Source organism: Mauremys reevesii, linkage group 15 (genome assembly GCF_016161935.1).
Source record: "Mauremys reevesii isolate NIE-2019 linkage group 15, ASM1616193v1, whole genome shotgun sequence".
In the NCBI taxonomy this organism is placed as follows: domain Eukaryota; kingdom Metazoa; phylum Chordata; order Testudines; family Geoemydidae; genus Mauremys; species Mauremys reevesii.
Window position 1 is genome coordinate 3,161,187 of NC_052637.1, and position 27,995 is coordinate 3,189,181.

Consider the following 27,995-nt stretch of genomic DNA (forward strand, 5'->3'; position numbering starts at 1 on the left):
AGGGGACCCGCCGCAGTCATGCCTGCGGCAGGTCCGCTCGTCCCCGGCAACGGTGGACCTGCCGCAGGCATGCCTGTGGCAGGTCCACCGGAGCCAAATGCCGCCCCCCAGGGAACGGCCGCCCCACGCGCCTGCTTGGCGCGCTGGGGTCTAGAGCCGGCCCTGCGTGTCTGGATCCAGAGTCACATTCACTGGAGAGAGAATCAGAGTGTTAGGGGCAGAGCTCAGCCCTGGGGGAGTCTGGGGCCATTTCTCACGCTCCCCAGCAGCCCCATTCTGGCTGGGACAGTCCCGGATCCCAGGGAACTGCCTCTGTCCTGGGCACCTGAGTCTGAGCAGAGATGTCACTGCAGCTCCTCAGTCTTTGTAACGGGTCCCACTTCATTAGTTTCTCATTTATCACAGAGGATTCAGCTCCCACATCCCGCTGCTGGTGCTGCCCCATTCCCAGCAGCACAGACACAGCCAGGAAGGCGTCAGAAGCTTTTATTGAGGGAGCAGAAGTGGCAGGTACCAGCTTTATACCGCAGAGGGAAGCTCCCTCCCCTAATGCAGCCTCCAGTCCCAGGCCAGGGAACAGAGAGGAAGGTGCAGCATTGGGGAGGAGCTGCTTAAAACCATACAGTAGGTGGTAGCACCATCTCCAGCCTAGAGGGAAAGGAGGAGCTGCCAGTCTCACAGGAAGAGCATCTCCCCAATCCAGGAAGCAGTGAGCAGTGAGGGAGCCCCAATGGGGGAGCCCAGCGCTGCCCAGAGAAAAGGCAGGATGTTGGAGAAGAGCGATGGGGAGACCCCCTGCACTGCGGTGAAGCTGAGGAATGTGGCAGCAGGGCCGGCTCTAACATTTATGCCGCCCCAAGCAAACAAAAAGAGCGCCGTCCTGCCCCCGGGAGCGCAGCTCCGCCGAACCCCTCCCCGAGCGTCGCAGCGCCCAAATCCCCACCCCCCCGAGCGCCGTGCTGCCCAGCCCCCACCCTCCCGAGCACCGCATTGCGCTGCCCAAGTCCCTGCCCCCCTGAGCCAGGGCCGGCTCCAGACACCAGCCCACCAAGCACGTGCTTGGGGCGGTACCTTGGGAGGGGGCAGCGCTCGGGGTTTGTTTTTGGTTTTTTTGGTTTGGCCGGGCAGCGCTAGGGGGAGGGGGCAGGACTTGGGCGGCGCGACGCGGCGCTTGGGGGGGCGGACGGCTTGGGCAGCGCGGCGCTCGGGGGGACGGGGATTTAGGAGCCGTGACGCGATGCTCGGGTGGGGGCGGGGACTTGTGCGGCGCGACGTGACGCTCGGGGGGGCGGGGACTTGGGCGGTGCGATGCTCGGGGAGGGGTTCAGTGGTGCGGCGCTCGCGGGGGCAGGGCAGCGCTCTTTTTGTTTGCTTGGGGCGGCATAAATGTTAGAGCCGGCCCTGCCCCGAGTGTCGTATCGCCCAAGCCCCCCACTCCTCCCGAGCACCGCACCACGCCACCCAGGTCCCCACCCCCCGAGTGCCATGTTGCCTAAGCCCCCCACCCCTCCCGAACGTCGCGCCGACCACATCCCTGCCCCCCTGAGCGTCGCGTCACCCAAATCCCCGCACCCGAGTGTCGTATTGCCCAAGTCCCCGCTGCCCCGAGTGTCACGTCGCGCCGCCCAAGTCCGACCCCCCCCCCAAGCGTTGCCCGGCCAAACCAAAAAAACCAAAAATAAACCCCGAGCGCCGCCCCGTGCCAAGGTGCCGCCCCAAGCACGTGCTTGGTAGGCTGGTGTCTGGAACCGGCCCTGTGTGGCAGAGAGCTCTGTTCGCGTGTGACTCAGTTAAGAGTGTTTCTGTTCATCAGAATGGGCATGAACTCAGCACTGAGGTTGGTGTCAGGACTCTTTTTGTGTCCCCGCCCCCTCCGTGGTCCTGACTGAGGCCCTGCCCCCTGGCCAGGCTGGGAGACTTGCCCGGTATGGAGAGCCCCTGACACTCCACCTGCCCTGGACATGGGTCCATGGGCCTTTGGCAGCAGTCCCCAGCCCATGTCCCCACTCCCCGGGGTGCACCCCCCTGGGCAGGTGGAGGATCCAGGGCTCCCCAGTGCAGTCCCTGGATGGCAGCCTGGTTCTGGCTTCTGGCCTGGCCAGGGGGCAGGGCCCCAGGGAAAGAGAGCAGGGGTGGCGCCACTGAGAGAGGCCAGCACCAGGGAGAGATTGGTGCTGCGGGCAGGGTCTGCACTACATAGTGTGGGAAAGTACCTTCTCAGTCTCCCCAGCCTCTGCTGTTTTTAGCCCTGGTGAAACAGGCTTGGGTAATGCAGTCCCCCTTAGGACTCAGGGGAAGTCTGTTCCCTGTCTCTCCACCAGTCTTGTTTAAAGTATTTTTACCCTGCCTTGTGGGAGAGCGTACTGCCTGGGGAGGCTCGCTGCATTGCTGCTCCAACACTCCTGGCAGCCAGGCTCCTTCTCCCTCTGCTCCCCCTCAGCTGATTCTAATTTGCTACCTTGGTAACCCTTTCTCAGCTGAACCTGACTGACCTGTAGTTGCCTCCCAGTTGATAAGGAGGAGGGCCTTTTAACCCTCTGGGACTGACTCCTACCCCCCCTTGCAACTGTCTGTCCTGAGTTTATCACATATCCCCCCCCACCCCCCTGCTCAACACTACAGGATTGTAAAAGCAGCAAAGAATCCTGTGGCACCTTATAGACTAACAGACGTTTTGCAGCATGAGCTGTGGGTGAATACCCACTTCTTCGGATGCAAGTGGTGGAAATTTCCAGGGCAGGTTTATATGCAAGCAAGAAGCAAGCTAGAGATAACGAGGTTAGTTCAATCAGGGAGGATGAGGCCCTGTTCTAGCAGTTGAGTGAAAACCAAGAGAGGAGAAACTGGTTCTGCCCCAACAAGTACTTTGCAGGGTGCTGTAGTAGCCGGGTGGGTTCCAGGAGCTCAGAGCTTTGTCTGGACCCACTTCTGCTGGGGGCAGGGACGAACTCAGGAGCCGCCCAGGGTTCATCACCCCTTCCCCACCCAGTCCAGCGTCCCCACCTGCACCACCCAGTGCTCCTCCCAGTCCAACAACCCCCACATACCCCCGCAGCCGGATTGGGCTACTTGGGTCGGCAAACAGTGTACCCTTGAAAGGCCATCCGCGTTGCCATGCTTGCTTCCGGACCTATGTTGTACTCTGAAGTGGAAGGGTTGTAGCGACAGGAACCACCTTGTTACTCTCGCATTTTTCTCTTTGTTTTGGTGCATCCACTTCAGAGGAGCATGGTCCGTGACAAGGGTAAACCTCCGTCCGAGTAGGTAATAGCGAAGACTTTCTATGGCCCACTTTACGGCCAGGCATTCCTTCTCTACTACAGCATATTTACGTTCCCTGGGCAGGAGTTTCCTACTGAGGAACAGGACTGGGTGTTCTTCCGCTCCAACCAGTTGTGAAAGCACCGCTCCCAACCCAACCTCAGAGGCATCCGTTTGCAAGATAAACTCCTTCTCCCAGTCCGGAGCTATCAGCACTGGGTCGGTGCAGAGCACGGTCCGCAGATCTGCAAAAGCCTCCTCAGCCGCGCTAGACCATCTCACTATGTCCGGGCCACGGGCTTTCGTTAGGTCAGTTAGCGGGCATGCCCTGGTGGCGAAGTGGGGGATGAACCACCTGTAGTACCCCACCAGCCCCAGGAATGCTCTGACCTGTTTCTTCTGGACAGGTCGGGGCCAATTCTGTATTGCCTCTAACTTGTTGAGTTGGGGCTTCACCATGCCCCTCCCCACTATATACCCAAGGTATTTGACTTCTGCTAGTGCATATGGAGGAATTTGGAGGGATTTGCAGTCAGCCCCGCCTTCCTCAAGGTGTCCAGGAGTGCTTCTACCTTCCCCAAGTGCGTCTCCCAATCTGGACAATGTATAATGACGTCATCGAGATACGCGGCCGCATACCTGCCATGTGGGCGCAACAGTTTGTCCATGAGCCGTTGGAAGGTTGCAGGAGCCCCATGTAAACCAAAAGGGAGGACAGTGTATTGATACAGACCCTCTGGTGTTGAAAAGGCCGTCTTCTCTTTGTCGGCCTTGGCCAAGGGAATTTGCCAATAACTCTTAGTCAGGTCAAGGGTGGACAAAAATCGTGCTTTCCCCAGTCGGCCAATTAACTCATCTATCTGGGGGTATAGGATACGCATCAAATTGAGACACCTCATTCAGTTTCTGGAAGTCATTGCAAAATCTCATACTGGCATCCGGTTTAGGTACTAGGACCACTGGGCTTGACCATTGGCTATGAGACTCTTCAATGACCCCTAACTTCAACATTTTCCTGACTTCTGTCTTGATCTCTTCTCTTTTCGCCTCCGGGATCCGGTATGGCTTGACATTCACCTTCACTCCAGGCTCTGTGAGGATGTGATGGTGAACCTCAGTAGTCCTGCCTGGCTTTTCTGAGAACACGTCCTGGTTGCGTTCGATCATGTTGATCGTTGGTCAGGGGCCAATTCTGGGGATATTCCCACTTGGCTAGGCAGGTTGCTCTCGGGAGGAGGTGACCCTATAGTGACCACATGAGCTTCTCTGTCTTGCCAAGGTTTCAACAGGTTTATATGATAGATTTGTTCCAGCTTCCGGCGTCTGGGCTGTCGGACTTTGTAATCAACCTCTCCAATAGCTTCTATTATCTCGTATGGCCCCTGCCATCTGGCCAGGAGCTTGCTCTCCGCTGTGGGTACGAGTACCATCACCCGATCTCCCACCTGGAATTTTCAGATCGTCGCTTGGTGATTGTAGTATGTTTGTTGGGCCCCTTGTGCCCTCTCCATGTGTTCCTGCACTATGGGAGTGACTTGGGCTATCCTGTCTTTCATCTGCAACACATGCTCGATGAGGTTTCTCCCTGGGTTCGGCTGTTCTTCCCAACTTTCTTTGGCAATGTCCAGTATGCCGCGGGGGTGGCGACCATATAACAGTTCGAATGGGGAAAACCCAGTTGAAGTCTGAGGCACCTCCCTGATCGCAAACATTAGGTACGGTAGCAGGGTGTCCCAGTTCCTCCCATGCCGGCTCACCACCTTTCGTATCATGTTCTTCAATGTTCTATTAAAACGCTTGACGAGGCCATCGGTCTGCGGATGATAGACTGATGTCCTTAGGGTCCGTATGTGGAGCATTGCACATAGATCCTTCATTAATTTAGACACAAAGGGTGTTCCTTGATCCGTCAGGATCTCTTTGGGTATTCCCACTCTAGCAAAAATTTGGATTAATTCTTTAGCTATGGTCTTGGCGTAGTGTTCCGTACGGGAATGGCCTCGGGGTATCGGGTGGCATAATCTAGCACCACCAGTATGTGCTGATGGCCTAGGGCTGATTTTTCTAACGACCCTACTAGGTCCATAGCTATTCGCTCAAAGGGGACTTCAATAATCGGGAGAGGTACCAAAGGTGCCCTTAAGCGTGGTCAGGGCCCATGTAACTGGCATTCCGGACAGGAGGCACAATATCGTCGGACCGCCGCATATATTCCAGGCCAAAAAAACCTCTGCAGAATTCGATCCAGGGTTTTATCTACCCCTAGATGTCCCCCGAACAGATGGCTGTGGGTTAGCTCCATCACGCCCCTCTGATGTTTCTGTAGTACTAGGAGCTGTTCCACGACTTGCTCTTGGATACAGACTACTCTGTACAGCAGATCCTTCTTGATCATATAATACAGCCCTGGGCCCTTGGCTCTCCCTTCCACAGGGACCCCATTCACCTCAACTACTTCTTTGCGAATGTTCTGGTATACTGGATCATTGGCCTGATCCTGTCCAAAATTCTCTAGTGAAGGTCCAATTTGCCCAAACTCAGGGGGTTCTATTTCCCCCTCCCCCTCAAGGGAGGTCCCTGGGGAACTGGGCCCGGCTGCTGGCTCCCCAACCTCCTGCCTAGTCCCCTTGTCAGTCGGGCCAACTCTCTCCCCTACGAGTATAGGCTTCTGGTTCTGGGTCAAGATTCTCGTTCCCCTCCTCTTATCTGCCCTCCTTTCTCGCCGAGTCTTCCTGGTCTTCCCAGGGGGCGAGAATAAATCCTGGGCAAATTCTTGGAAGGCTGGGGGGTTGCTAACTATCGAGGCCATCCCATTGCTCTCTGGGGTGTTATCTTCTTCTGACTCCCCTCCAGGAAGTAGACTGCCAAACCCTGGGAAGTCTCGTCCTATGAGGACTGGGTAGGGGAATTTTGGGACCACCCCTACCATCACCTTAGTGGGGTTTCCCCGGACTTCTATTTTCACTCGGATGGTTGGGTAGTAATTGACATCCCCATGGACACAGGATATTCCTGTGCGCTTGGCCCGGGATAGTTGATCATACCCGACCAGCTTTCCCGAGACCAGCGTGATTGCACTTCCTGAGTCTACTAACGCGGTGGTCTTTATACCATTCATTTTAACTTGCCTAGTATATCTGTGAGGGACCATCGCTACCCCTACTAGACTTATCAGGTCACATGACTCTTCTAGATTTCCCAGGTCGCATTGCATGGGCTCCTCTAGGTTTGGGCATTGGGCAGCTATATGCCCTGTCTCTCCACATGCATATCATTGGTACCCTCCTTGGGGCAGCCCCTTATTTTTTGGGCTGTGAGCCCTTACCCCCCGAGTCTTTCTCTCCCAGTCCCCAAGTCCCTCCGACTACTCTGGCCACTCTTCGTCCTCCTTCTTCCCTGCCATAGTTCGGCCCGGAGCTACGGCAACTCGGGCCCTTGGTACATAGACTTGCCTCCTATTCTGGCACCTCCCTTCCCCAGTGGTCCGAGAGAGTTCCTGCACTGCTAGATGTCTCTCTACGAGGGCAACTAGCTTATCATAGGAGGAGGGATCATTTTGACTGACCCATCCTCGTATGTCCGGCGGTAGCCCTCTCATGTACCTGTCCACAACTATGGTTTCCACAACTTCCTCAGGCCGGCGGCTCTCGGGGCACAGCCACTTCCTGGCCAGATGGATCAGGTCAAACAGCTGGGACCTCGGGGCTTTGTTGACTCGGTATTTCCACTCATGGAACCTCTGCACCCTTATAGCTGTCGTCACGCCCGACCTCACCAGGATCTCCGCCTTTAGCTGGAAGTAATCTGAAGCTGCTTCTGTTGTCATAACAAAATATGCTTTCTGTGCCTCCCCACACAGAAAAGGTGCCAGGATACTGGCCCACTGGTCTTGGGGCCAGGCCTCCCGCCGGGCCGTCCTCTCAAACGCAAGGAGATATGCCTCCACGTCATCATCCAACGTCATCTTCTGTAAGTAGTGGCTTGCGTGCAGGGGCCGAGTCCCATGGGGGCCGTGCGTTAGGGTGGTCAGGGCCTTTAGCTGGTTCACAACCTCATGCAAGGTGGCTCGATCCTGAGCTGCCTGGCTCATCAGGAGTTGATTTGTCTCCTGCTGTATTCGCACCGCCTCCTGCTGGGCAGCCATCTGCACCCTGGTAGCTTCTTGTTGGGCCGCAGTGGCCTGCACCAATGCCTTCACTACATCTTCCATATTTTTTTATTTTTTTTATTTTTTAGGGGGTGCTTTACCCTGCCCCGAGATGGTTTGCCACGAAGTCTCACTCACATCCCACACCTGACACCATGTGTGGCAAAGTACCTTCTCAGTCTCCCCAGCCTCTGCTGTTTTTAGCCCTGGTGAGACAGGCTTGGGTAATGCAGTCCCCCTTAGGACTCAGGGGAAGTCTGTTCCCTGTCTCTCCACCAGTCTTGTTTAAAGTATTTTTACCCTGCCTTGTGGGAGAGCGTACTACCGCTCCTCCTGGGGAGGCTCGCTGCCTTGCTGCTCCAACACTCCTGGCAGCCGGGCTCCTTCTCCCTCTGCTCCACCTCAGCTGATTCTAATTTGCTACCTTGGTAACCCTTTCTCAGTGGAACCTGATTGACCTGTAGTTGCCTCCCAGCTGATAAGGAGGAGGGTCTTTTAACCCTCTGGGACTGACTCCTACCCCACTCTTGCAACTGTCTGTCCTGAATTTATCACAATAGATAGGCGCTGCTCAGCTGCCCTGCCCTAAGCATAGATACTGCCTGCGATGCTCCACACCTGCCCAAGGCAATGTGGCCGTCTTTCCCCAAACTATGCGCATGCTGAAAAGTGTTCTGGTCATCCCATCTTTAAAAGTGTGTGTGTGGGGGGGGGGGGGAGACATGGGCCCCTGGATCTCCTTACCGTTTAATGTGTTATTTTTAGGGCTGTGTGTGTCATGGTCGCTGTCAGTTTGGTTGGTAACTTTAGTTACAATCTCATGAAGACGTTTGCTCTGGAATTTTCTCATAATTTAAAGGCAATCTTCACCTGCAGACTCACCCTGTCTGTGTGCTCCAAAGAATTCTCCCCTTTTTCTCTCCAGTTGAGATGGCAGAGTGTCTTGGGGGAGAAAGGAGAAGAGAGGTGAGATTTCAGACTTTCATATTCATAAGAGCATCCCCACTCTGAAACAGTTTTATAATTATGACAGAGAAACAGACAGAGAGGCCCAGAGACACACTCAGGTATTTAATATAAAAAGGTCTGAAACCTATTTCCCCTCTCAATCAGGCATCTCTCAGCAATGGAGCCAGCAGCGCTACAGCCTCACAACTATCCCAGGACACACAATCTGTAAGAGATTTACTTTTCCCTCCTCATCCCCTCCCTCCCTTCAGACTCCAGTTGGTTTGTCTCATTCATTTACTGCCTTTTTGTCGTAACCTAGACCCAGGTCATGCAAAGACTTTAGAATAAAAGTAACTTTACCCACTTGGGTCCCTTTGACACCAACTGGGTGTTCAGAGTTTGTGAAATCCTGGCTCTAATTGTGAGCTGTTGTGTCTGTCTACTCAGTGTCTCCACAGAGAGGAGCATGATGGGGCCTCGTCATCCATAGGCAAAAATAGGATTAATAATAAAATAATTTTATCCATGTGGACACTGAGGCGGAGGAAGGCTGGCTTCATGGACCAGATTCACCCTTGTACCCACAAAAGGAGAGAGGGGAGGGGCCATTTGTGACTCCACTATTCAGTGCCTGCAGGGGCCAGTGCAGAGGTTGGCACAAGCAAAGGAAGTTCTGAAGCCAGCCAGAGCTACATCCCTGTGACAATGGCCCCCGTGTCTCTTGCCCAGCGTGCAGAGTGTCAGAGGCCCAGCTTTACACTGCCCACCTCCCTCTATCCCTCGTCCACCCCCTCCCTCTTCCACCCACCCTCACCACCCCCACCCCATTCCCAGCCCTCTCAGGAACCCGCCTTGTGCCTGTAGCTGCTGGGGAGGAGGCATAAGAGGTGCCTGTGCTGGAGGGATCCCTGACCGTGCGGGAGGGGCTTTCTCCTTCCCTACAGCCCATTTGTCCCAAATCGGCTGCAAACGGGACCACAACTCAGTGATGGGCTGGATCCACCTTTGAGAAATGTGCCCCATGGCTGGTGATGGGGCAGTAGACGGGGAGGGCTCTGAGCTATAGAGAGTTCTTTGCCACGTGTCTGGCTGTTGGGTCTTGCCAAAATGCTCGGTATCCAACTGACCATCATATCTGGGGTGGGGAAGGAATTTCCCCCCACATCAGATTGACAGAGAGCCGGGGGATTTTTTTCCTTCCTTCCTCTGCAGCCTGGGGCACGGGTCAGTTGCAGTTTTAACCTGGAGTCAATGGTGGATTCTCTGTAACTTGTGTAGTGGGGCAGTTACCCTGTTCCTGGGATAAAAGGAGGTAAAAGGTGAAAAGCAGCTGAGCTCGGCTGACTGGGGAGGAAGCCACAGCTGGGTCCACACCCAATTAGGTCACAACTGGCCCAGATCAAAGGACTGGGAGCTAGGCAGGCAAGAGTCTCACTGCAGGGCTGCCTGGGAGCACTGCACAAGGTACCTTACCCAGAGCAGGGCTGGGGTGGGGCAGGCAGAGCTGCGGAGCTCTGGCCTGGCAAGTCCCCAGGCTGAGGCCTTGTTAAGGGCCAGGGATGGTACTAGGGCTAGAAAGGCAGTAGGTCCAACCCCTTTGCTAATGATAAGTGTACATTGCGGACTGCAGCTGCCCCAGAGAAAGGGGGCTAGATGACTGGCAGTAACCACTGAGTCAAGGTGGGTATAGAGGGTTGGGGCTCCCCTGGGAGAGGAGACCCAGAGTGTGGGGGTACTGCTGTGGGCAGAACCCCAAGGTAAGGGGCACTGGGGTCCAGGAGGGACATGGAGGGGCCTGAGGAAGGAGAGACACTGGCCAGCAGTGGGCGCTCTGGAGCGGGAAAGCTAATTCCCTGACTGACCAGCAGGAGGCGCTGCACTGCTGAGTGCTCAACCAGTTAAACTTGAAGTTTTAAAATCACGATTTAAGGACTTCAGTAACTTGTCCAGAGGTTAGGGGTCAATTTCAGGAGTGGGTGGGTGAGATTCTGTGGTCTGCAGTGTGCAGTTGGTCAGACTGGATGATCATGATGGTCCCGTCTGGCCTTAAAGTCTTTGAGTCATTTCTTAATTTAACAGCATCATCTAAGTGTGAACCAATTGATCAGCACCATTCTCTTCTCAGAGGCGCATCCCAATTTCCATTCCTAGATCCCTTCTAGGTACCTTTGAACTTCCCCAGAATCTCCATTAGCACAATCGTTTTCTGGGAGAAACCACTGACTCGCTCTTCCAGTTCAGGAGAAATCTCCTCTGGCTGCTGGAACTTCCCCTTCTCACACCTGGAGGGAAACAATTTCACGTGATTATATTTTACCGTGTGACTCATTATAAGTTCTGGCTAGTGAGTCGCTGCTCTAATGGGCCTGGAGTTAGAATTCCTCGACTTCTCCCAGCCTCAGAGCAGGTGCAACACAGCCCAGGGCCGTGCAACCTTCCCTTCAAAGGTCATTAATATTCTTCAACTCTGGTCTGGAGAGACCAGCTCTGGGGACAAAAGGGGAATTGAGTCTCCATGGCCAATTCGCTCCTTGGCCACCATGCTCTGAGGGACAGGAGGTTCCCAGGTGAAGTGCTGTAGAAATCTGCCTCTAGGAACTAGACTGAGACACCAACTACCCCCTCCCCAGCTCATTCCACACAGGTCTCCAAACAGCCCTCAGATGGGGAAAGGCTCTTGATCGCTGCTGCCCTGGGCTGAATGTTGACCAGTACCCAGCAGTGACAGGCCCATAGTCCATCCCCACAATCCTGAGGCAGCCAGTCCCCCAGGGATGTGACATCTCTACAAAATACTTGAGGTCAGTCCTTCCCACTGACTGGAGAATTCCAGAGTCTTCCGTACAAGAGTGAGCACCCCAGGATGAAGCTGATCAGAGAGATTTGTATCCAACATGTGATCCCCCCCACATTTTGCTGTAGAGCCCTGGGGAGATGCGGTGCTACCCAGTGATGAGCTGCCAAAATACTAACAACCGGTTCCCTCCTCCTCACCCCAGGAGGGGGTCATGCCCCCCCCGGGGGGACTCCTGCCCCATCCAACCCCCCCATGTTCCTTGACAGCCCCCCCCGGGACCCGTGCCCTATCCATCCCCCTTCCCTGTCTGCCCCTTGCCACCCCATCCAACCCCTTCTCTCATTCCTGATGGAAACCCGGGGACCCCTACCCCATCCAACCACCCCTTCTCTCTGTCCCCTGACTGTCCCTGGAATCCCTACCCCTAACTGCCCCCCCCCCCCCATCCAAACCCTGCTCCTTCCTGACTACCCCCCCGGGACCCTTGCCCCCGTTCAATCCCCCTGTTCCCTGCCCTCTGACCGCTCTGACACTAATCCACCCCTCCCCCCCAACTCCCCTGCCCTCTATCCAACACCACCTCCCTGCTCCCTTACTGTGTTGCCTGGAGCCACACCGCCTGGCCAGACCCCGGGGACTGGGGCAGGAACCGCGCCACCCGGCCGAGCTTGTGGCAGGACCCGGGGGTAGGGGCAGGAGCCGCGCCGCGCTGCCCTGCCCAGCGAGGTCGCAGCTGGACCCCGGGGGCCAGGGTCCGGCCACGACCTCGCCTGGCGGTGCGGCGCCTGGAGCCCTCCTACCGCTGGCGCCCCCGCCCTCCAGCCTCAGCCCCAGCTCAAACTCACCTGCGGGAAGCCTCTGCTTTCTTCTCAGCCCTCCCAGGCTTCCCGCGTGAACAGCTGATTCGCAGGAAGCTGGGGAGGGGGAGGAGACGCCGGAGGAGCGTTCAGAAGAGGAGGCAGAGTGAGGTGAGCTGGGGCTGGGGGAAGGGTAGGGAGCTGCTAGAGCTTTTATTAAATTTAAAAGTCCTTTTGGAACTAGTTGTTCCTCCAGGAACAACCGGTTCTAAACGGGCTTCTGAATTTAACAACTGGTTCGCGCAAACCAGTGCGAACCGCCTGCAGCTCACCACTGGTGCTATCCTCATCATCAAGCTCTTTCCCAGCATTGTGGAGTGCGAGGGAGCCACATACCTGCTCAAGGTGGTTCTGACATCCTAGAGGAGAGAGAGACAAAAGAATTTCAGTCCTCTCTGAAACACACACACACTCAGGGGATTCCAGGGAAGGGGTTTAGGAAGTATGGGGGAAGAGACCCTGCCCTGGCCCCAGGGCCATTGATTCCCTGAGTTAATGGGGCTTTTCCATCTTTCATATCCCTGTGACTCTGCTAAGAATAATACTCACTCAGAGGTCAGCAATGCACATGCCGAGTTACACTGAGATCTCTGACTGCTGGACTCCAGTGCTTATGATTCAGCAGCCCGCTACTCCCTCTGTGGGGATCTGGCATGTTTCTAATGATGAGTGCCAGTTTCCAATTTTCCCTGGGGGTGCTCAACCCCATGCTCCACCACCACTCCAAACCTTTCCCCAATGCCACACCCCAACCCAACTCTTCCCACTCCCACTCAACCTCAACCCTGTCTCTTCCTCGCCTCCTCTTGTGAGCTGCCATAAATATAAAGGAAAGAGTAACATAAAATACCTCCTTGCAGCTGTACTGAATCGCTTTACCTCTAAGGGGTTAAGAAGCTCAGATAACCTGGTTGGCTCCTGACCAGAAGGACAGATAAGGAAAGAAGACACTTTCAATTCTGGTGGGTTGCGGGAGGTTTTGTTTGGGCTCTGTTTCTTTGTTCCCTCTCCTGATAGAGAGATAGACCAAGCAGGAACAACATCTCCTGAAAAGCTACCTGAAATGATCCATCTAAGATTATAAAAATTCTAACTAAGGCAAGGAAATGCGTTAGGCTATTTTTTTGTTTTAGCTTGTGAATTTTCCCTATGCTAAGAGGTAGTTTTATTCCTGTTTTTGTAACTATGAAGCTGAGTCCAGAGGGGAGTCCTCTGTGTTTTAAATCTTTTTATTATCCTGTAAAGTTACCTTCCATCCTGATTTTGCAGGTTTTATTCTTGTACTTTTTTCTTTATAATCAAGTTCTTCTTTAAAGAACCCAATTGATTTTAGTGTCCTAAAGATAAGGGTCTGGTCTGTACTTACATTAAAGGCAATTGGTCGGTATATTATTCTCAAGCCTCCCCAGGAAAGGGGGTGAAGAGGCTTGGGGGGATATTTTGGGGGAATAGGGATTCCAAGTGACCCATCTCTGAATTGTTGTTTAAATCACTTGGTGGTGGCAGCAAGGACAAGGAAAGGAATTTGTGCCTTGGGGAAGTTTTTAACCTAAGATGATGGAATATAAGATTAGGGGGTCTTTCATGTGGGTCCCCTCATCTGTCCCCCAGAGTTCGAAGTGGGGACGGAATCCTAACCTGAGCACACGCCCTCCACGCTCCTCCACCTCCCTCCCAGCATCTCCTGCGCACAGTGGAACAGCTGATTGCAGCAGGCAGATGGTGCTGGAAGAAGGGGGAGGAGTTGATAGGCAGGGCTGACGGTGGGTAGCACTGAGGGGGAGAGCTGGCTGTCCTGGAGCACCCACCTATGTTTCTCATTCAGTCTCACCTGTAGGAATTTACTCGCTGCCTTCGGACACTTCCCCTCCATCTCACTGATCAGCTCACTCAGACGGGAAATCTGCTCAGAGAGTTTACTGACATTTTCATTCTGGATCCTCACAATCTCCTTGTCCAGCTTCTCCAGCTGGGTCAGCAGGAGTCGCTCTTGTTCCTCCAGGAACTGCTGCAATTGCTGAAATTCAGACACAATCTTCTGCCTCTCGGTTTGTGTTTGTTTCTGTATGAAATAGGGCAAGGGCTGGTCAGGGACACATGGACGGAGCCGAGGATCCTTTCATGGAGAGCTGGGTGTGCAGGAGGATGATTTTCTTTGAAAATCCTAAGATTTCTGACATTTGACTCTACCCTTTGGGTACTAGGCAGGGGATTCTCTCACACCTTCCCTTTTGGCCCCTGTATCCCTGTGAAAGGGATGTTTCTCTGTCAGTCATGGTCAGCATCTTCTGTTATTTATGGTCTGTGGAAATTCAGACCCAGAGCAGCAGGAGGCAGGACTCAGCACTACACTGACTGAGACGTCAGGGGAGTTAAAAGAAACAAATGTTTTAAAAATGCACAAAATGTCTAGACCCAGTGGACAGCACTTCACGGGGACATTTGTGTGAATTCAGGCAAGCCACAAGGGCTACTCATCAACTGAAATGAAAGCTTAGGGCTTGTCTACACATGAATCAAACCCAGCAATCCATGATCATGGAGAAACACACACAAGCCCATGTTCACGTAGGCCACACAGGAGTCTGCCTCCAAACAGACCTCCCACTGCCAGTCCCACAGCTGGTTCATAACAACAGGCACCTGCCAGATATTCCCGGCAATTCCTCTCTCCAGTCGCTTTCAATCCCAGCAGCTTTTCTCTCTCTTTCCTCAGAGTTTTCAAATGGGCCTGGATTCTTTCCTGAAGAAACAGAAATGATTTGGGAGGTTTTATCTGGATAGTTGAGAGGTGCTTGGAAGTGGGTGTTTTTGCACCCGAAACCCAAGATGACTGTGGTTCTAATCGCTTTGTGACATCAGGGCCACCAAGGAGATCAAACCTCATTAATAGAGATTGGGAGCGTGTCACATTCAGACTCATTACTAATTCCGGTTCAGTGTTTTTAGTAATTAGAGATTTCAATTATACCCAAGCTTTACTGGTAATTGTGAACTGATTAATGGTACAGAGCATAACAAGACACTGGAGTCACATGGGGGTGAATCAATAAACCTGTTTTTTGAAGGTTTAACAAACAAAGCCCTGGGGCTGCACTGCTTGGGCAGAGCTGGTCTAAGCACCAGGGCAAAACTCGTGAGATGTTGGGAGGCCATTCGTCTGGTTTGAAGCTGCACAGTTCAGTTTTGTGGAGCACTGTCCCTGTCCGGTAGGGACCCAGCACTGGACGTGGGTTTGTCTGGTGCAAAAGGGAGAGGAGGAGACTGAGGCTGCAGGAGGACACCCGTGAGGGTGGGGGCAGGGCTGTGGTGGCACCTTCATGCAGAATGATGCAGGCGGGTGGCACGCTGGAAAAAACGGTGGTGGGGTCCACACAGGGTGACTGATACTGGTGAGGATGGGCCCAAGCAGGCAGGTGTGGGCATGTCTGATGTTCTGGGGATGCCTCAGTGACCTCCCTAATTAGACATGATGCAGATTTGTATAAAGGACGGGTTGGGGTTTGCCCCAGTGCTGTCCTAACCCCTCTCCGTGGCAATGCCCCCTGGGCAGGTACCCCACGGTCCCATTCCCTGGTAAAGATCCCGGAAGCAGTGCATTCTGGGAGATTTCAAAAGGCTGCCTGATGGGACTAATGGAACCACTCTGGCTGGTCCTTGCCCATGTACACAACAGAGCAGGTCAGACTGGCACCGGTCAGCTCCAGCCTGGGGTTGGTTTTGCTACAACTCAGTGTAATCCCAGTGGTACTTGGCATGGACCTGAGCTGTCTGGAGCCCTGTTGTGTGCGGTCTGAAGGTGCTCAGGGTCCCACACAGTGTTCAGCCCAGTGATCTCCTCTAGTGCAGGCCGGCAGCATCTGAGTTTAACCCCTCATGGAGCAGCATAGGAGTTCAGAATCCCAGTGGGAAATGTCATTGCCCTGCAGGGCCTGGGACCTTTATCAAGGCGTCTTTTCCTCCTAATGGCCACACTTCATCACTGCTCAGTGCTGCTGGGGGTGGGCAGGGGGAGGCAGCGTAGCCTAGTGGATAGAACACTGCATTTGGCCTTGGAAAAGTGGGGGTTATACCCAGCTCTGCCACTGACCCACTAAGTGACTTTGGACAAGTCACTTCTCCTCACTGTGCCTGAGTTTCCCCTCCCACCCTTTGTCTGTCTTGTCCAGTTACACTGTAAATGGCTCAGGGCAGGGATTGTCCCTCACTGGGTTTTGTGCAGGGCCCCCACAATCGAGGTCAGATCTCATCTGGGGACTGTAGGGGCTGCTGGGATGCAAATAACAATATTAAACACTGTGACACAGTCAGTAATAACAGACACAGCTTGTAACTCCCCCTGTGCGAGCTGAAAGCAGCACTCTCACACAGACTGGCCTGCAGCTCTTGGGAATCCAGCACCACCTAGAATCAAACCTCACTGATCATTTAACAGCATCTGGGGCTGTAGGAAGGTCCCATAGTTCACTGGTGGGAGCTGGGTTTGAAAAGGATTCAGCTGCTCAGAGAAAAAACTCCTCCCCCTCCCATCAGACAAATTTAAAATCTTCCTCTGTTGCTTTCCTTGCGAGGCTGGAGTATCGTTTATGTGTATATCCGCTTTCACACAGCTGAACGATGCAGTTACACACCTGTGTCAGGCAAGGCTGCCAACAAGGGAGGCAAAAGGGGCTGCTGCCCTGGGGTTCGGTGATTTAAAAGGGCCCGGGGCTCCTGGCAGCTGCCGCTGCTCCTGCAAGAACAGTGGTGGCCAGAGCCCCAGGCCCTTTAAATCGCTGCTGGAGCCCCAGGTGATGTGGCCTGGGCAGTGCTGAAGGGCTGTCTGGGGTAGGCTAACCCCAACCCTGCCCCTTCTCCCTGCCCCTCCTGGAGGCCTGGAGCTGCCCCTCCCTCCCCCAGTCTTGCCCAGAGGCCTGGCAAGTCTGTCAGCAGCCCTGGTGTCAGGCAACTTGTGATGCCATTAACCTGTAATTAAAATCCAAAGTTATTCCAAAGTTATTACCCATTAGAGTGAACAGCAACTCTGTATCTTGTGCTCCTGGACAGCTTTCTTGATGGGAACCACCGTGTGAGCTCTGGGAAACCCGACAAATTGAACTTAGATCCTCTTCACACAACACAGTTTCAGAGCCTCTTCCCGATGTTCCCCACACACCCTCTTCCCTCCTGCCCCCTGTGCAGCCTCTACACTCAGCTGTTTCTATGGGGGCAGGACCCCAGCCCCTGACCACCCCCAATCTCCCACTCACCCACTAAGTGGGAAGAATGTGGGCCCAGCCCCCCATGGCCCCGGAGCACAGGGATGGTGCGTGGCCCCAGCCTGCCCCAGCCTAAAGCCCCAGGCAGCCCCAGGAGACTGAGGATTCGGGAGCCGGGGAGGAAGCAGGGGAGGTGCCTGGGGACGGAGTATTGGCGGGGCTACGCCTGGCAGTTTGGGAAGGCATTGCCTTGCCCTGCCTCTGGTACCCGCCACCCATGCTGTCAGGGGTGTGGTGAGCGCAGCTCATGCCTTCCATGCCTGGCCTGGCAGCACCATGGACACATCTTGCTTCAGTCCCGTGTGTGAGGAAAGTGCCTCACATGGAGCTCTAGTGCCCATGTCTCCCTAATGACAGGCTGGGTGCCGGCTATCAATGGCCAGGGCTCCCTGCACCTGCTCAGAGGAAGGAGACTGCAGGGGAGAGATTTGGGAGGATCCAGAGATCAGGGAGAAAATCTGGGAAATTAGGAGATTCTGTGGCTCTGAGAGACTGAGTCTGAAAAGGAAAGAATTGAATTAACCCGGATCCACAGTGTGTCCTACCTTGTATTTCTGGGCAGCCTCTTCCATGAGAAGCACCGTGTGAGATCTGTGCTGGGGGGATCTCCAACAAACCACACACATGGTTTCCCTGTCCTCTTCACAGAACAGATCCAGGGCTTTGTTGTGCACCTCACACAGATTCTCTTTTCCTGGTTTAAAATCCAGTTGTTTGATTTTTTCCACTATATTTGCTAGCTGATAGTTTTTTCGGAGAGTCCCTTTCTGGATTCGGGCTCTGCAGCTGGGGCAGCACAAGGGGTCAGAGTCCTGCTCTTCCCATGTCTCACAGAACTGAGTGATGCAGCCTCGGCAGAAGTTGTGCCCGCACTGTATGGTGACTGGGTCCGTCAGATATTCCAGGCAGATGGGGCAGTTGGTTTCCTCTTGGATTTCCCATACAGGAGTCCCTGAGGCCATGGCTGCTGGGATCTCTGGGCTTCTGTTCTCTCTGCTTCTGCTCCGGATCATAAATTGTTATGTAGATAGTGGAAAAATACAAATAAATAAATAACTAAAATGTTAGTTTTTATTCCATTCCATTTGTTTTATGAAAGACATTCATTTCAGTTGATTCATTAAAAAACAGAATTGTAAAAATGAAACGAAAATAATTTTGTTCAAAAGTAGTGATGAAAAATAATTTCCATGGGTTAACCATGCCCGCAGATTTGCTCATGAAAATGAGGCTTTTCACACGGCAGAGAACAATCTGTCTCAGAATATGTTACACTGCCTCTCTCAGAGGCATGTCATCAGACCTTCCCCAAACACAGAACCATAAATCACCCCTGCTATCCTCTATTCCAGGGGTCAGCAACCTTTCAGAAGTGCTGTGCCGAGTCTTCATTTATTCACTCTAATTTAAGGTTTCACGTGCCAGTCATACATTTTAACATTTTTAGAAGGTCTCTCTACAAGTCTATAATATATAACTAAGCTATTGTTATATGTAAAGTAAACAAGGTTTTTTAAATGTTTAAGAAGCTTCATTTAAAATTAAATTAAAATGCAGAGCCCCCCGGACTGGTGGCCAGGACTCTGGCAGTGTGAGTGCCACGGAAAATCAGCTTGCGTGCCGCCTTTGGCACATGTGCCACACGCTACCTACCCCTGTTCTACTCCATAGCTCTGCAGCCACAAAAAATACAAGGCAACGTGAACTTGCCCATGGGATAACAATGTTACCCTGGATACACACAATCAGTTCAGTACCAAAGTCCCCGTTTAAGATGCTTAAGTCTTAGTTTCAGAAACACTTCAATGCCAAAAATTCCCAATGAATCCTATAGGTGCCTAAACTCACTCAGTGCAGTGGTGCCAGATCCAGGAGGGTCCAGGGGGGCCGTGGTCTCTGCACTTTTTAATATGGGCACGAAGCAGCAGAGGCAGGAGCTGTGATTCGCAGTGGAGGAGCTGATCACGCCCTGCCCACTGTTCCTCCTCTTCCTCCAAGGTCCTGTCCCCTGGCCAGACTGGAAGTCAGAGCCGGGTTGTGGTAAGAGCTGCCCAGGGAGCCTGGGCTGCTGTGGGGAGCCCCATATCCTCCACCTGCCCCAAGGTGCAGGGACAAAGGTCAAGGGCTGCTCTTGGGCATCTTGGAGGCTGCCCAGGGCAGTGGAGTTGTAAGGATCAGGCCTTTTTCTGTAGCCTTATTGTAAGGCCTAAGGTCTTCATCTGCAGCGAGATTAGAAGAGCAGCAGCCGTTAGCTGAGAAGCAGGAAGTCACATCCTCACATTCCATCTAAATGACATTCAAACAATATAATATCGGGCTGTTAAGAAGGAGGCCCTGTCCTAATGGCCCCCACTGTCACCAGATAAGGAAACAGACCTTAAGATGGTTAAAGACAACTTAGTTTGATAAGTAATTTCTTGTCAGACAGAATGCTATCAACAGCTGTAGTTGTGAAATCCTCATTTCTTTATTGTTTTCTCTTTATGGTCCCCACTTCCCAATTGTTTGTCTGGTTCTTTGATAGTTTCTGTCTGTTGTATAATTAATTATTCTAGGTGTAAATCAATTAAGGGGTTGGGATATAATGGGTTAGAGAATTACATTACAGTATGTAAGGATTGGTTAGTAACAGTTTAATATAATGCTTGGTTAAGGTACAGCTAAGCAGGACTCAGGTTTCACTCTATAAACTGGGGTCCAAAAGGAAGTTCTTTGGGGAGCCAACTCCAGGACACGGCCCCAAAGATCAGAGCTGCCAGACCTCAACACCCTGCCAATGACACCGTGCAGAAACTGGAGTTCCCCAGATGGACCTGATCCTGACTGGCCACCAAGAAAAGTTCATCTGTCTTATTGGGAGTGGGGAGCATTGTATGCTTAGCGTGTGCATTTTGTTTTGGTGACTGTTAATAAATAGAAGTTAAGTAGGGTATTACTCTGTAAGGCTCTTTCACTGGTAAAAGACCCCCACACATCTGCACATCGAGTGTAAGGTTAAGCCTGAGCCCTAGGACCGAGTGGGTGCCCCTAGAGTGTGTGAGTAACAGAGAATTTTGTGAGAGTAACAGAGTGTCTGGGACTCCCCACAGAAGCCCAGACTCCCGAGGTGGCTCTTACCACTGCTGAGCTCTGGTTTCCGGCCTGGGCAGCACCTCGGTGGCGGGAGGAGGAGCAGGGGCTGGAACCAGGGTTCTGGTGCCAGTGACACCCCCACTTCTGCACAGACTCCAGCACTCCTGACTCAGTGCCTCTGTTGTTGTAAAAAAAGTTCCCTCAGCACCTATGGTTTGAGCTCTGGGCTCCTGCTCTGCTGTCTCCCTCCTGGCATCCAGGCTAAGCCCCAGAGTGATTCGTAAACTCTGGAAAGACGGGCATTTGGCTGCCTAAGTCATGAGTGGGGCCACGGGTGGCTTGTGACCCTCTGGCTGGGGGAGGCTAGACCCCAGCCCCACCCCTTCTGGCCAAAGTGCCACCACTTCCGGGAGCCTGGAGCCTCCCCCCACACCAGCTGCCAACACCCATCCCAGGCTGGCTAGTGCCCGCAGCACCACCCCCACCATATGCTGGGGCAGGCGGCAGTGCTGCAGCCCCCACCCTGAGGCCCTGGAGCCCAGCAGCTCTGCCAAAGCGGGGCCCTGGGAGGTGGAGTGTGGGTGGGGCCATGCCTGGCCATTTGAGGAAACTCAGCCTCCCCCAGCCTCCCCTACCCAGTGCCAATGGGTGGGGCCCTGTCTGGTAGCATCCTGTGAGTATGCCTAAAGGATCAGGCCTTGCAGGCAAGTTCACACAAAACACCTGGGGGCAGGAGGAAGATAAGAGAGGGAGAGAGGAGGAACCTCCCTCATAACTTTTATCCCAGAACTTCGGGCACTCCCCTGAGATGTGGGACCCCTCTGCTTCCAGTCCCCCCAACTTCAACATGCTGCCTACACAGCTGTTTTAGAGCACTTATGCAAGCGCCACTTTGTCGACCCAGGCAGGAGGCTCAGAGCCATGGACTGTGTAGACGTAACCCCAGGGGCTTCTCTTTCCTCATTCTTTTTTTTTTTTAAATAGGAGTTTAGGCACCTAATTTGGGCTTTGAAGTTCATAGTGATTTTCTCAGTGCCTAACACTTATACATGGTGCCCCAGACCAGAGCCCCCTGCTGCACTCCAAACCCCTCATAGAATCGTAGGACTGGAAGGGACCTCGCGAGGTCATCAAGGCCAGTCCCCTGCACTCATGGCAGGACTAGGTATTATCTAGACCACTGGTTCCCTACCAGGGGTCTGGGGCCCCCTGGGGGCCTCAAGCAGGTTTCGGGGGGGCCTTCAAGCAGGGCCAGCATTAAGCCTGGTCTACACTAGGCGTTTAAACCGGTTTTAGGAGCGTAAAACCGATTTAACGCCACACCTGTCCACACTAAGAGGCCCTTTATATCGGTATAAAGGGCTCTTTAAACCGGTTTCTGTACTCCTCAATAACGAGAGGAGTAGCACTAATATCGGTATTACCATATCGGATTAGGGTTAGTGTGGCCGCAGATCGACGGTATTGGCCTCCGGGCGGTATCCCACAGTGCACCACTGACCGCTCTGGACAGCAATCTGAACTCAGATGCAGTGGCCAGGTAGACAGGAAAAGCCCCGCGAACTTTTGAATATTTCCTGTTTGCCCAGCATGGAGCTCCGATCAGCACGTGTGGCGATGCAGTTAAAAAATCAAAATAAAGAAAGAGCTCCCGCATGGACCATGCGGATGTGATCGCTGTAAGGGCAGGCAAATCTGTTCTATCAGCGCTCCGTTAGAGAAGATGAAATTCAAAATCATTTTTTAAAAATCTCCAGACAGACGACATAGCAGGGGATCAGCACACTGCTGCGTGACAAGCGTAACGGAAAGCCAAAGAATAAAATGTACGCTCATGGACTGGAGGACTCAAGCTATCCCACAGTTCCTGCAGTCTCCAAAAAGTATTTGCATTCTTGGCTGAGCTCCAAATGCTTCTAGGGTCAAACACAGTGTCCGCGGTGGGTCAGGGCATAGCTCTTTACGCCCCCCCCCCACCCCCAGAAGTGAAAGGGAAAACAATCCTCTCTTGACTCTTTTACATGTCACCCTATCTTTACTGAATGCTGCAGATAGACGTGATGCTGCAGCACTCAACACCAACATCCTCACTCCCCCCTCCCGCCATGGGTGGCTGATGGTGCAATAAGGCTGATAGCCATTGTCATCATCAGCCTATTGGCACATGGGGCAGTGCAAAAGGACTGGTAACCATGCTGACTAGCATCAGTGAGGTTGATCAAGGGCGCCTGGCCCTAATTTTTCCTGGTAGATGGTGCAGTATGGCTGGTAACCATCCTCATCATAGCAACAGGGGGCTGAGCGCCATCAGTCCCCACCCTTCATGTGTAAAGAAAAGATTCAATTGCCCCTAGACTAGCAGAGGGATGCTGGGCTCCTCTTCTACACACTCCTTACTGTCCTGTCTGGACTATCATAGCAGCTGGAGGCTGCTTTCCACTCATTTCTCACTAACAAGTCACTGTGTCTTATTCCTGCATTCTTTATTACTTCATCACACAAGTTGGGGGACAATGCTACGGTAGCCCAGGAAGGCTGGGGGAAGAACGGAATCAGCAGGTGGGGTTGTTGCTGGAGCACCCCCTGTGAATAGCATACAGCTCATAATTTCTGCAGGATCTGACACAGAGCAGCTGTGCTCTCTGGTTCTATGATACAGTGGTTCTCTAGTACACTTGCCCATATTCTAGGCAGGACTGATTCTATTTTTAGATACCAAAAAGAAGGGATTGACTCAGGGAGTCATTCCCAATTTTGGCTTTTGAGCCCCTGGCTGATCAACCAGGGGCACTTATGACAGCAGCAAATGGCACAGTGCAAAAGGACTGGTAACCATGACCATCTTATTACCAATTTATGGTATGGTAGATGGTACAGTATGGCTAATAACCATCTCTGCTGTCATGCAAAAGCAAAAGCATGCTTCTGTGTAGCGCTGCTGAATCGCCTCTGTGAGCGGCATCTAGTACACATACGGTGATAGTCACAAAAGGCAAAACAGGCTCCATGATTGCCATGCTATGGCATCTGCCAGGGCAATCCAGGGAAAAAAGCCGCGAAATGCTTGTCTGCCGTTGCTTTCCCAGACGAAGGAGTGACTGACGACATTTACCCAGAACCACCCGCGACAATGATTTTTGCCCCATCAGGCACTGGGATCTCAACCCGGAAATTCCAAGGGGCAGGGGAGGCTGCGGGAACTATGGGATAGCTAGGGAATAGCTACCCACAGTGCAACGCTCCAGAAATCGACGCTAGCCTCGGACTGTGGATGCACACCACCGATTTAATGTGTTTAGTGTGGCCGCACGCACTCGATTTTATACAATCTGTTTTGCTAAACCGGTTTATGTAAATTCGGAATAATCCTGTAGTGTAGACATACCTTTAGACTCGCTGGGGCCCAGAGCAGAAAGCTGAAGCCCCACTGCATGGGGCAATGTGGCTTCATGAGGGTCCCTGTGGCTTGGGGCCCCAGGCAACTGCCCTACTTGCTACCCGCTAACACCGACTCCAGCTTTTATATGCAGAAAACCAGTTATTGTGGCACAAGTGAGCCACAGAGTTTTTATAGCACGTCGGGGGAGCCTCAGAAAGAAAAAGGTTGAGAATCTCTGATCCAGACCATCCCTGACAGGTATTTGTCTAACCTGCTCTTAAAAATCTCCATTGAAGGAGATTCAACAACTTTCCTAGGTAATATATTACAGTGCTTAACCACCCTGACAGTTAGGAAATTTTTCCTAATGTTCAACCTAAACCTCCCTTGCTGCAATTTAAGCCCATTGCTTCTTGTCAGGGGCGGCTCTAGAAATCAGGCTGCCCCAAGCAGTGCGGTGCGCTGCGCCGCCTTTCCCCGGTCCCGCGGCGGGTCCCCTCTTCCCGCGGCTCCGGTGGACCTGCCGCAGGCATGACTGCGGCAGGTCCACCGGAGCCCGGGACGAGCGGACCTGCCGCAGGCATGACTGCGGCGGGTGCCGTGGTCCCGCGGCTCCGGTGGACCTGCCGCAGGCATGCCGGCGGGAGCTCAACCGGAGCCGCGGGAAGAGGGGACCCGCCGCAGTCATGCCTGTGGCAGGTCCGCTCGTCCCGGGCTCCGGTGGACCTGCCGCAGGCATGACTGCGGCAGGTCCACCGGAGCCAAATGCCGCCCCCCCGGGAAAGGGCCGCCCCACACGCCTGCTTGGCGCGCTGGGGTCTAGAGCCGCCCCTGCTTCTTGTCCTATCCTCAGAGGTTAATGAGAACAATTTACCTCCCTCCTCCTTGTAACAACCTTTTAGGGACTTGAAAACTGTGATCATGTCCCCACTCGGTCTTCTCTTTTCCAGACTAAACAATCTTCCCTCATAGGTCATGTTTTCTAGACCTTTAATCATTTTTGTTGCTCTTCTCTGGACTTTTTCCAATTTGTTCTCATCTTTCCTGAAATGTGGCACCCAGAACTGGACACAATACTCCAGCTGAGGCCTAATCAGTGTGGAGTAGAGTGGAAGAATTACTTCTCATGATGTTTGCTTTTTTTGCAACAGTGTTACACTGTTGACTCATATTTAGCTTGTGATCTACTATGACCCCCAGATCCCTTTCCACAGTGCTCCTTCCTAAGCCGTCATTTCCAGACCCAGAGCTTGCAACTCCTCCCACCCTGCTCTCCAAACCCCTCGGCCACAGCCTGGAGGTCCCTCCTACATCCCAAACCTCTCAGCTCCCACCCCACCCCAGAGTCCTCCTGCCTCAGCCTGGAGCCTCTCCTGCCCCTGAATCCCTTGTTTCTGGCTCCCCCCTGGAGCCTGCACCCCCAGCCTCCCCCCTCCTGAGCACTGTGAGAGGGGCAGGGCCGGTGCAAGGATGTTTTGCGCCCTAGGCGAAATTTCCACCTTGTGCCCTCCCCCATCCCCAAGCCCCCGTCCCCAAGCCCCCGCCCTGAAGCAGCCCCACCTCGCGGCACCCCCCACCCTGAGGTGCCCCATGGCAGCTGACCTAACACACACAGAGCTGAGCTTTTAATAAAATAAAATAATAATAATAATAAAAAGAAGAAAGCAGCACTGGGCCGACCCTAGGTACAGCCACTACACACCTGGAGCAGACCCCCAGTAGACCCCACCCCTGGCTGGTGCACCCCAGATGCCCGGAGATTGACCAATAATTAGCACAGGACAGTGGGTGCCACTCCCCTCCCTCCACCAGTCAGATGGAGCCATCCCGTGTCCCCAACCCAGCAGGGCCAATCCACTCAACTCCCCCAAACCCTGCTGCAGCCTCCACCTGCCCCTCCCCGACACAGCCTGTGTGTTCCCCCCACACACCTGCAACTGCCCCCCGCTGCCCCCCACTGGTGCACTGCAACTGCCAGGCAAGCAGGGCAAGGGGAGGTAAATTGATGGTGCCCTGCTGCAGCTACAGCTATTCCCCCCCTCACCAACATACCCCCTGCAGTGAGCCAGGCACAGCCACAGTGTAGGAATAGGGGAGCCGGCCATGTGAGCGGCCAAGGTGCGGGGCCCTGAGCCTGCTCTGGGAGGGGCAGTGGCAGCTCACAGTCCTGGGAGCCACAGAGTCAGAGCGCGGCGAGGGGGGAGCCAGGGGGTGCACGGGAGCCATCACCTGCATGCATCCACTGCAGAGAACAGACCCAGCCCAGCCAGGACTCTGGTACCAGCCCGGCTGGGGACATTTTCAGCCTCATCCCACATCACTGTCCTATGCTTCTGACTCCCCCCCAGCATTGCCCTGCAGCCTGTGCCTGGGATGCACTTGGGCACCCAGCTGGATGCCAGGGTGTGTGTGAAAAACATCACCGGATTCAGGGTAACCATAGGTGGGTTTTTAAATAACTTCAGCAAAAAAGATTTGGGGGAAGTTTGTTTCTGTGCAAACTTCCTGTCATTCACCATCAACCCCTCCCCCCATCTCTTTCCCCTCCCCCTCCCATGTCATTGAGGGAGAGTGGAGACTTCCTCTGCAGGAACTGAAGGAAGCCAACTAAGCAGGGATGGTCTGTTCGGTTGTTTCTAAGATTTTTCCACTTTATATTTTAACCCTTCTGCCAGGTGGAGTCGGCAGCAAGAAGGGCCAGGTTCAATATCCAGGGGTGCCTCTTAACAATACAGCATAGAACCAGCCCAAGTCCCCACCCAGTAAGCTGGGACAATTACACACCACCCCAGTTTCCTCTAGAGGCAGTGCTTCCCCCCCTCACAGGCACGGGGCTGGGGCAGGGTAAGAAAAGAAAAATCAAATAAAATGGCAGAAAGTAACCCGGCATTGAATCAGGAAAATGCCGCATGCAGGATTCGTAAGCATAGTACAACAATCAAAACACCCACCCCTGAGTACGTTGGCCAATGTCCTTTTGCCTCAGGAGCTTAAGTCCAACAACCAAAAGTTCCTTTAACATGCCCCTCTCTTCTCTCTCCAATGCACCCCACTCACACTTGATATCCTTGGTCAGGGAAGACCCAAAAGTCATAGATGCAGTCACATGAGTTCACCTCCCACCCAGGAAAGAGAAAATATTTCACTTATTCCTCCAGCCACTCCATAGCACCCACTGGGATGTCCTATGGTCCCACCACTTAGCACAGCTCTCAGTGATTTCAGCTGTTAGCAGGGGAGCCTTACTGCTTGTGCAGGCTGCACAGTATCTTTCACGAGAGACATTGTCCTATAGACCTGGTTATGAGTGATTCCAGCTCTAGTGGTCACTTAACAAAACTCTCCATAGAGCTAAGAAGCTTTATCTCTAAGCAGGAAAAAGAAGCTGCCTACAATTCTTACACAGAGCCCACACTACCCAACCAACACCCCCTCCACATAAATTTGGCACCTGAGCCCCTTGCTTAGTGGGTTCAGTTGAGTTAAGGGTGACCCTACCTCAGTCAGGACCAGCTCAGCACAGTTCTGCTGCCCTTTACTCACTCAACCAGGATAACAACATCCCATGACCCCTGCATTCAATACTCAAGTGATTTGTAACCCAACACCAGCCAAAATTGATCACTTGGGCAACATTACACAGCTCGGTCTGCTAGATACCTGGGCAGAGTGGGTGTGTTCATGTAAATACAGCCTGGTCCTGAAGATTCACCCCCCCACACACCCCTACCTAGCTCATCTCTAGCTGTCAGGGTACAGTTCATTCACACTTTGCATACACCCAGGTCAAAGGATAAAACAAAAATCATTCCCCTACCTTGTGTCTATGTAACAAATATCAGCACAGTGTCAGGGTCTCTGGGGAGCTCCTGGCTACCCCTTTCCTTTGAGTTGCATTGAATCCAACAGAAGCCTTCTTAATAAAGTAGTTTATTCTTGTTTCATCTTGTTTCAGACTGTTTCATCTGAGCATCCGGGGTAATTCTAGTAGCTTCTAATGAATGTTTGAATCCTTCCCCCTCTCTGTGCACTGACTGAGGCTCAGTGCTAGAGGAAAAGGAGGGGCATAGCAAGAAATCACATGATGTTATTGGCATGAAGAGACAAAAACAACAACTCAACATTACTTTTATGGACCACAACTGTGATTTCTGCCAAGTCATCCGCTTCTCACACAGCTGGTTGGAGCACCCGCAAGAGAGTTTTGTGGGGTAGGGTTGTGGTGTGTTTTTTGGTTTTTTTGTTTCTTTGTTTTGTTTTTTGGAACCTGTCC

At 53.2% G+C, this 27,995-nt stretch overlaps 2 protein-coding genes across 3 annotated transcripts in view; one reads left to right on the forward strand and one right to left on the reverse strand.

The window, feature by feature from the left end:
- Positions 1-27,995, forward strand: part of LOC120383893 (zinc finger protein 84-like) — a 162,974-nt gene that overhangs the window by 123,437 nt on the left and 11,542 nt on the right. The gene's annotated exons all lie outside the window — the stretch shown is intronic.
- On the reverse strand, positions 8,163-27,949 carry LOC120383972 (tripartite motif-containing protein 10-like). Its single transcript, XM_039502301.1, has 7 exons — positions 27,540-27,949; positions 17,817-18,270; positions 14,661-14,756; positions 13,845-14,075; positions 12,350-12,372; positions 10,526-10,641; positions 8,163-8,350 (listed from the first exon to the last, which is right to left on the reverse strand). Exons 2-7 carry the CDS (start codon positions 18,231-18,233, stop codon positions 8,262-8,264), a joined length of 972 nt encoding a protein of 323 aa, XP_039358235.1. The 5' UTR covers positions 18,234-18,270; positions 27,540-27,949; the 3' UTR covers positions 8,163-8,261.

Coding starts and splice junctions, on each gene's coding strand:
- LOC120383972 (XM_039502301.1), bottom strand. CDS start 18,233: ATGGCCTCAGGGACTCCTGTATGGGAAATCCAAGAGGAAACCAACTGC. Junction 14,757..17,816: donor AGGCTGCCCAGAAATACAAG/GTAGGACACACT, acceptor CTGTTTCTTCAG/GAAAGAATCCAGGCCCATTT. Junction 10,642..12,349: donor GTCAGAACCACCTTGAGCAG/GTATGTGGCTCC, acceptor GTTTCCCTCCAG/GTGTGAGAAGGGGAAGTTCC.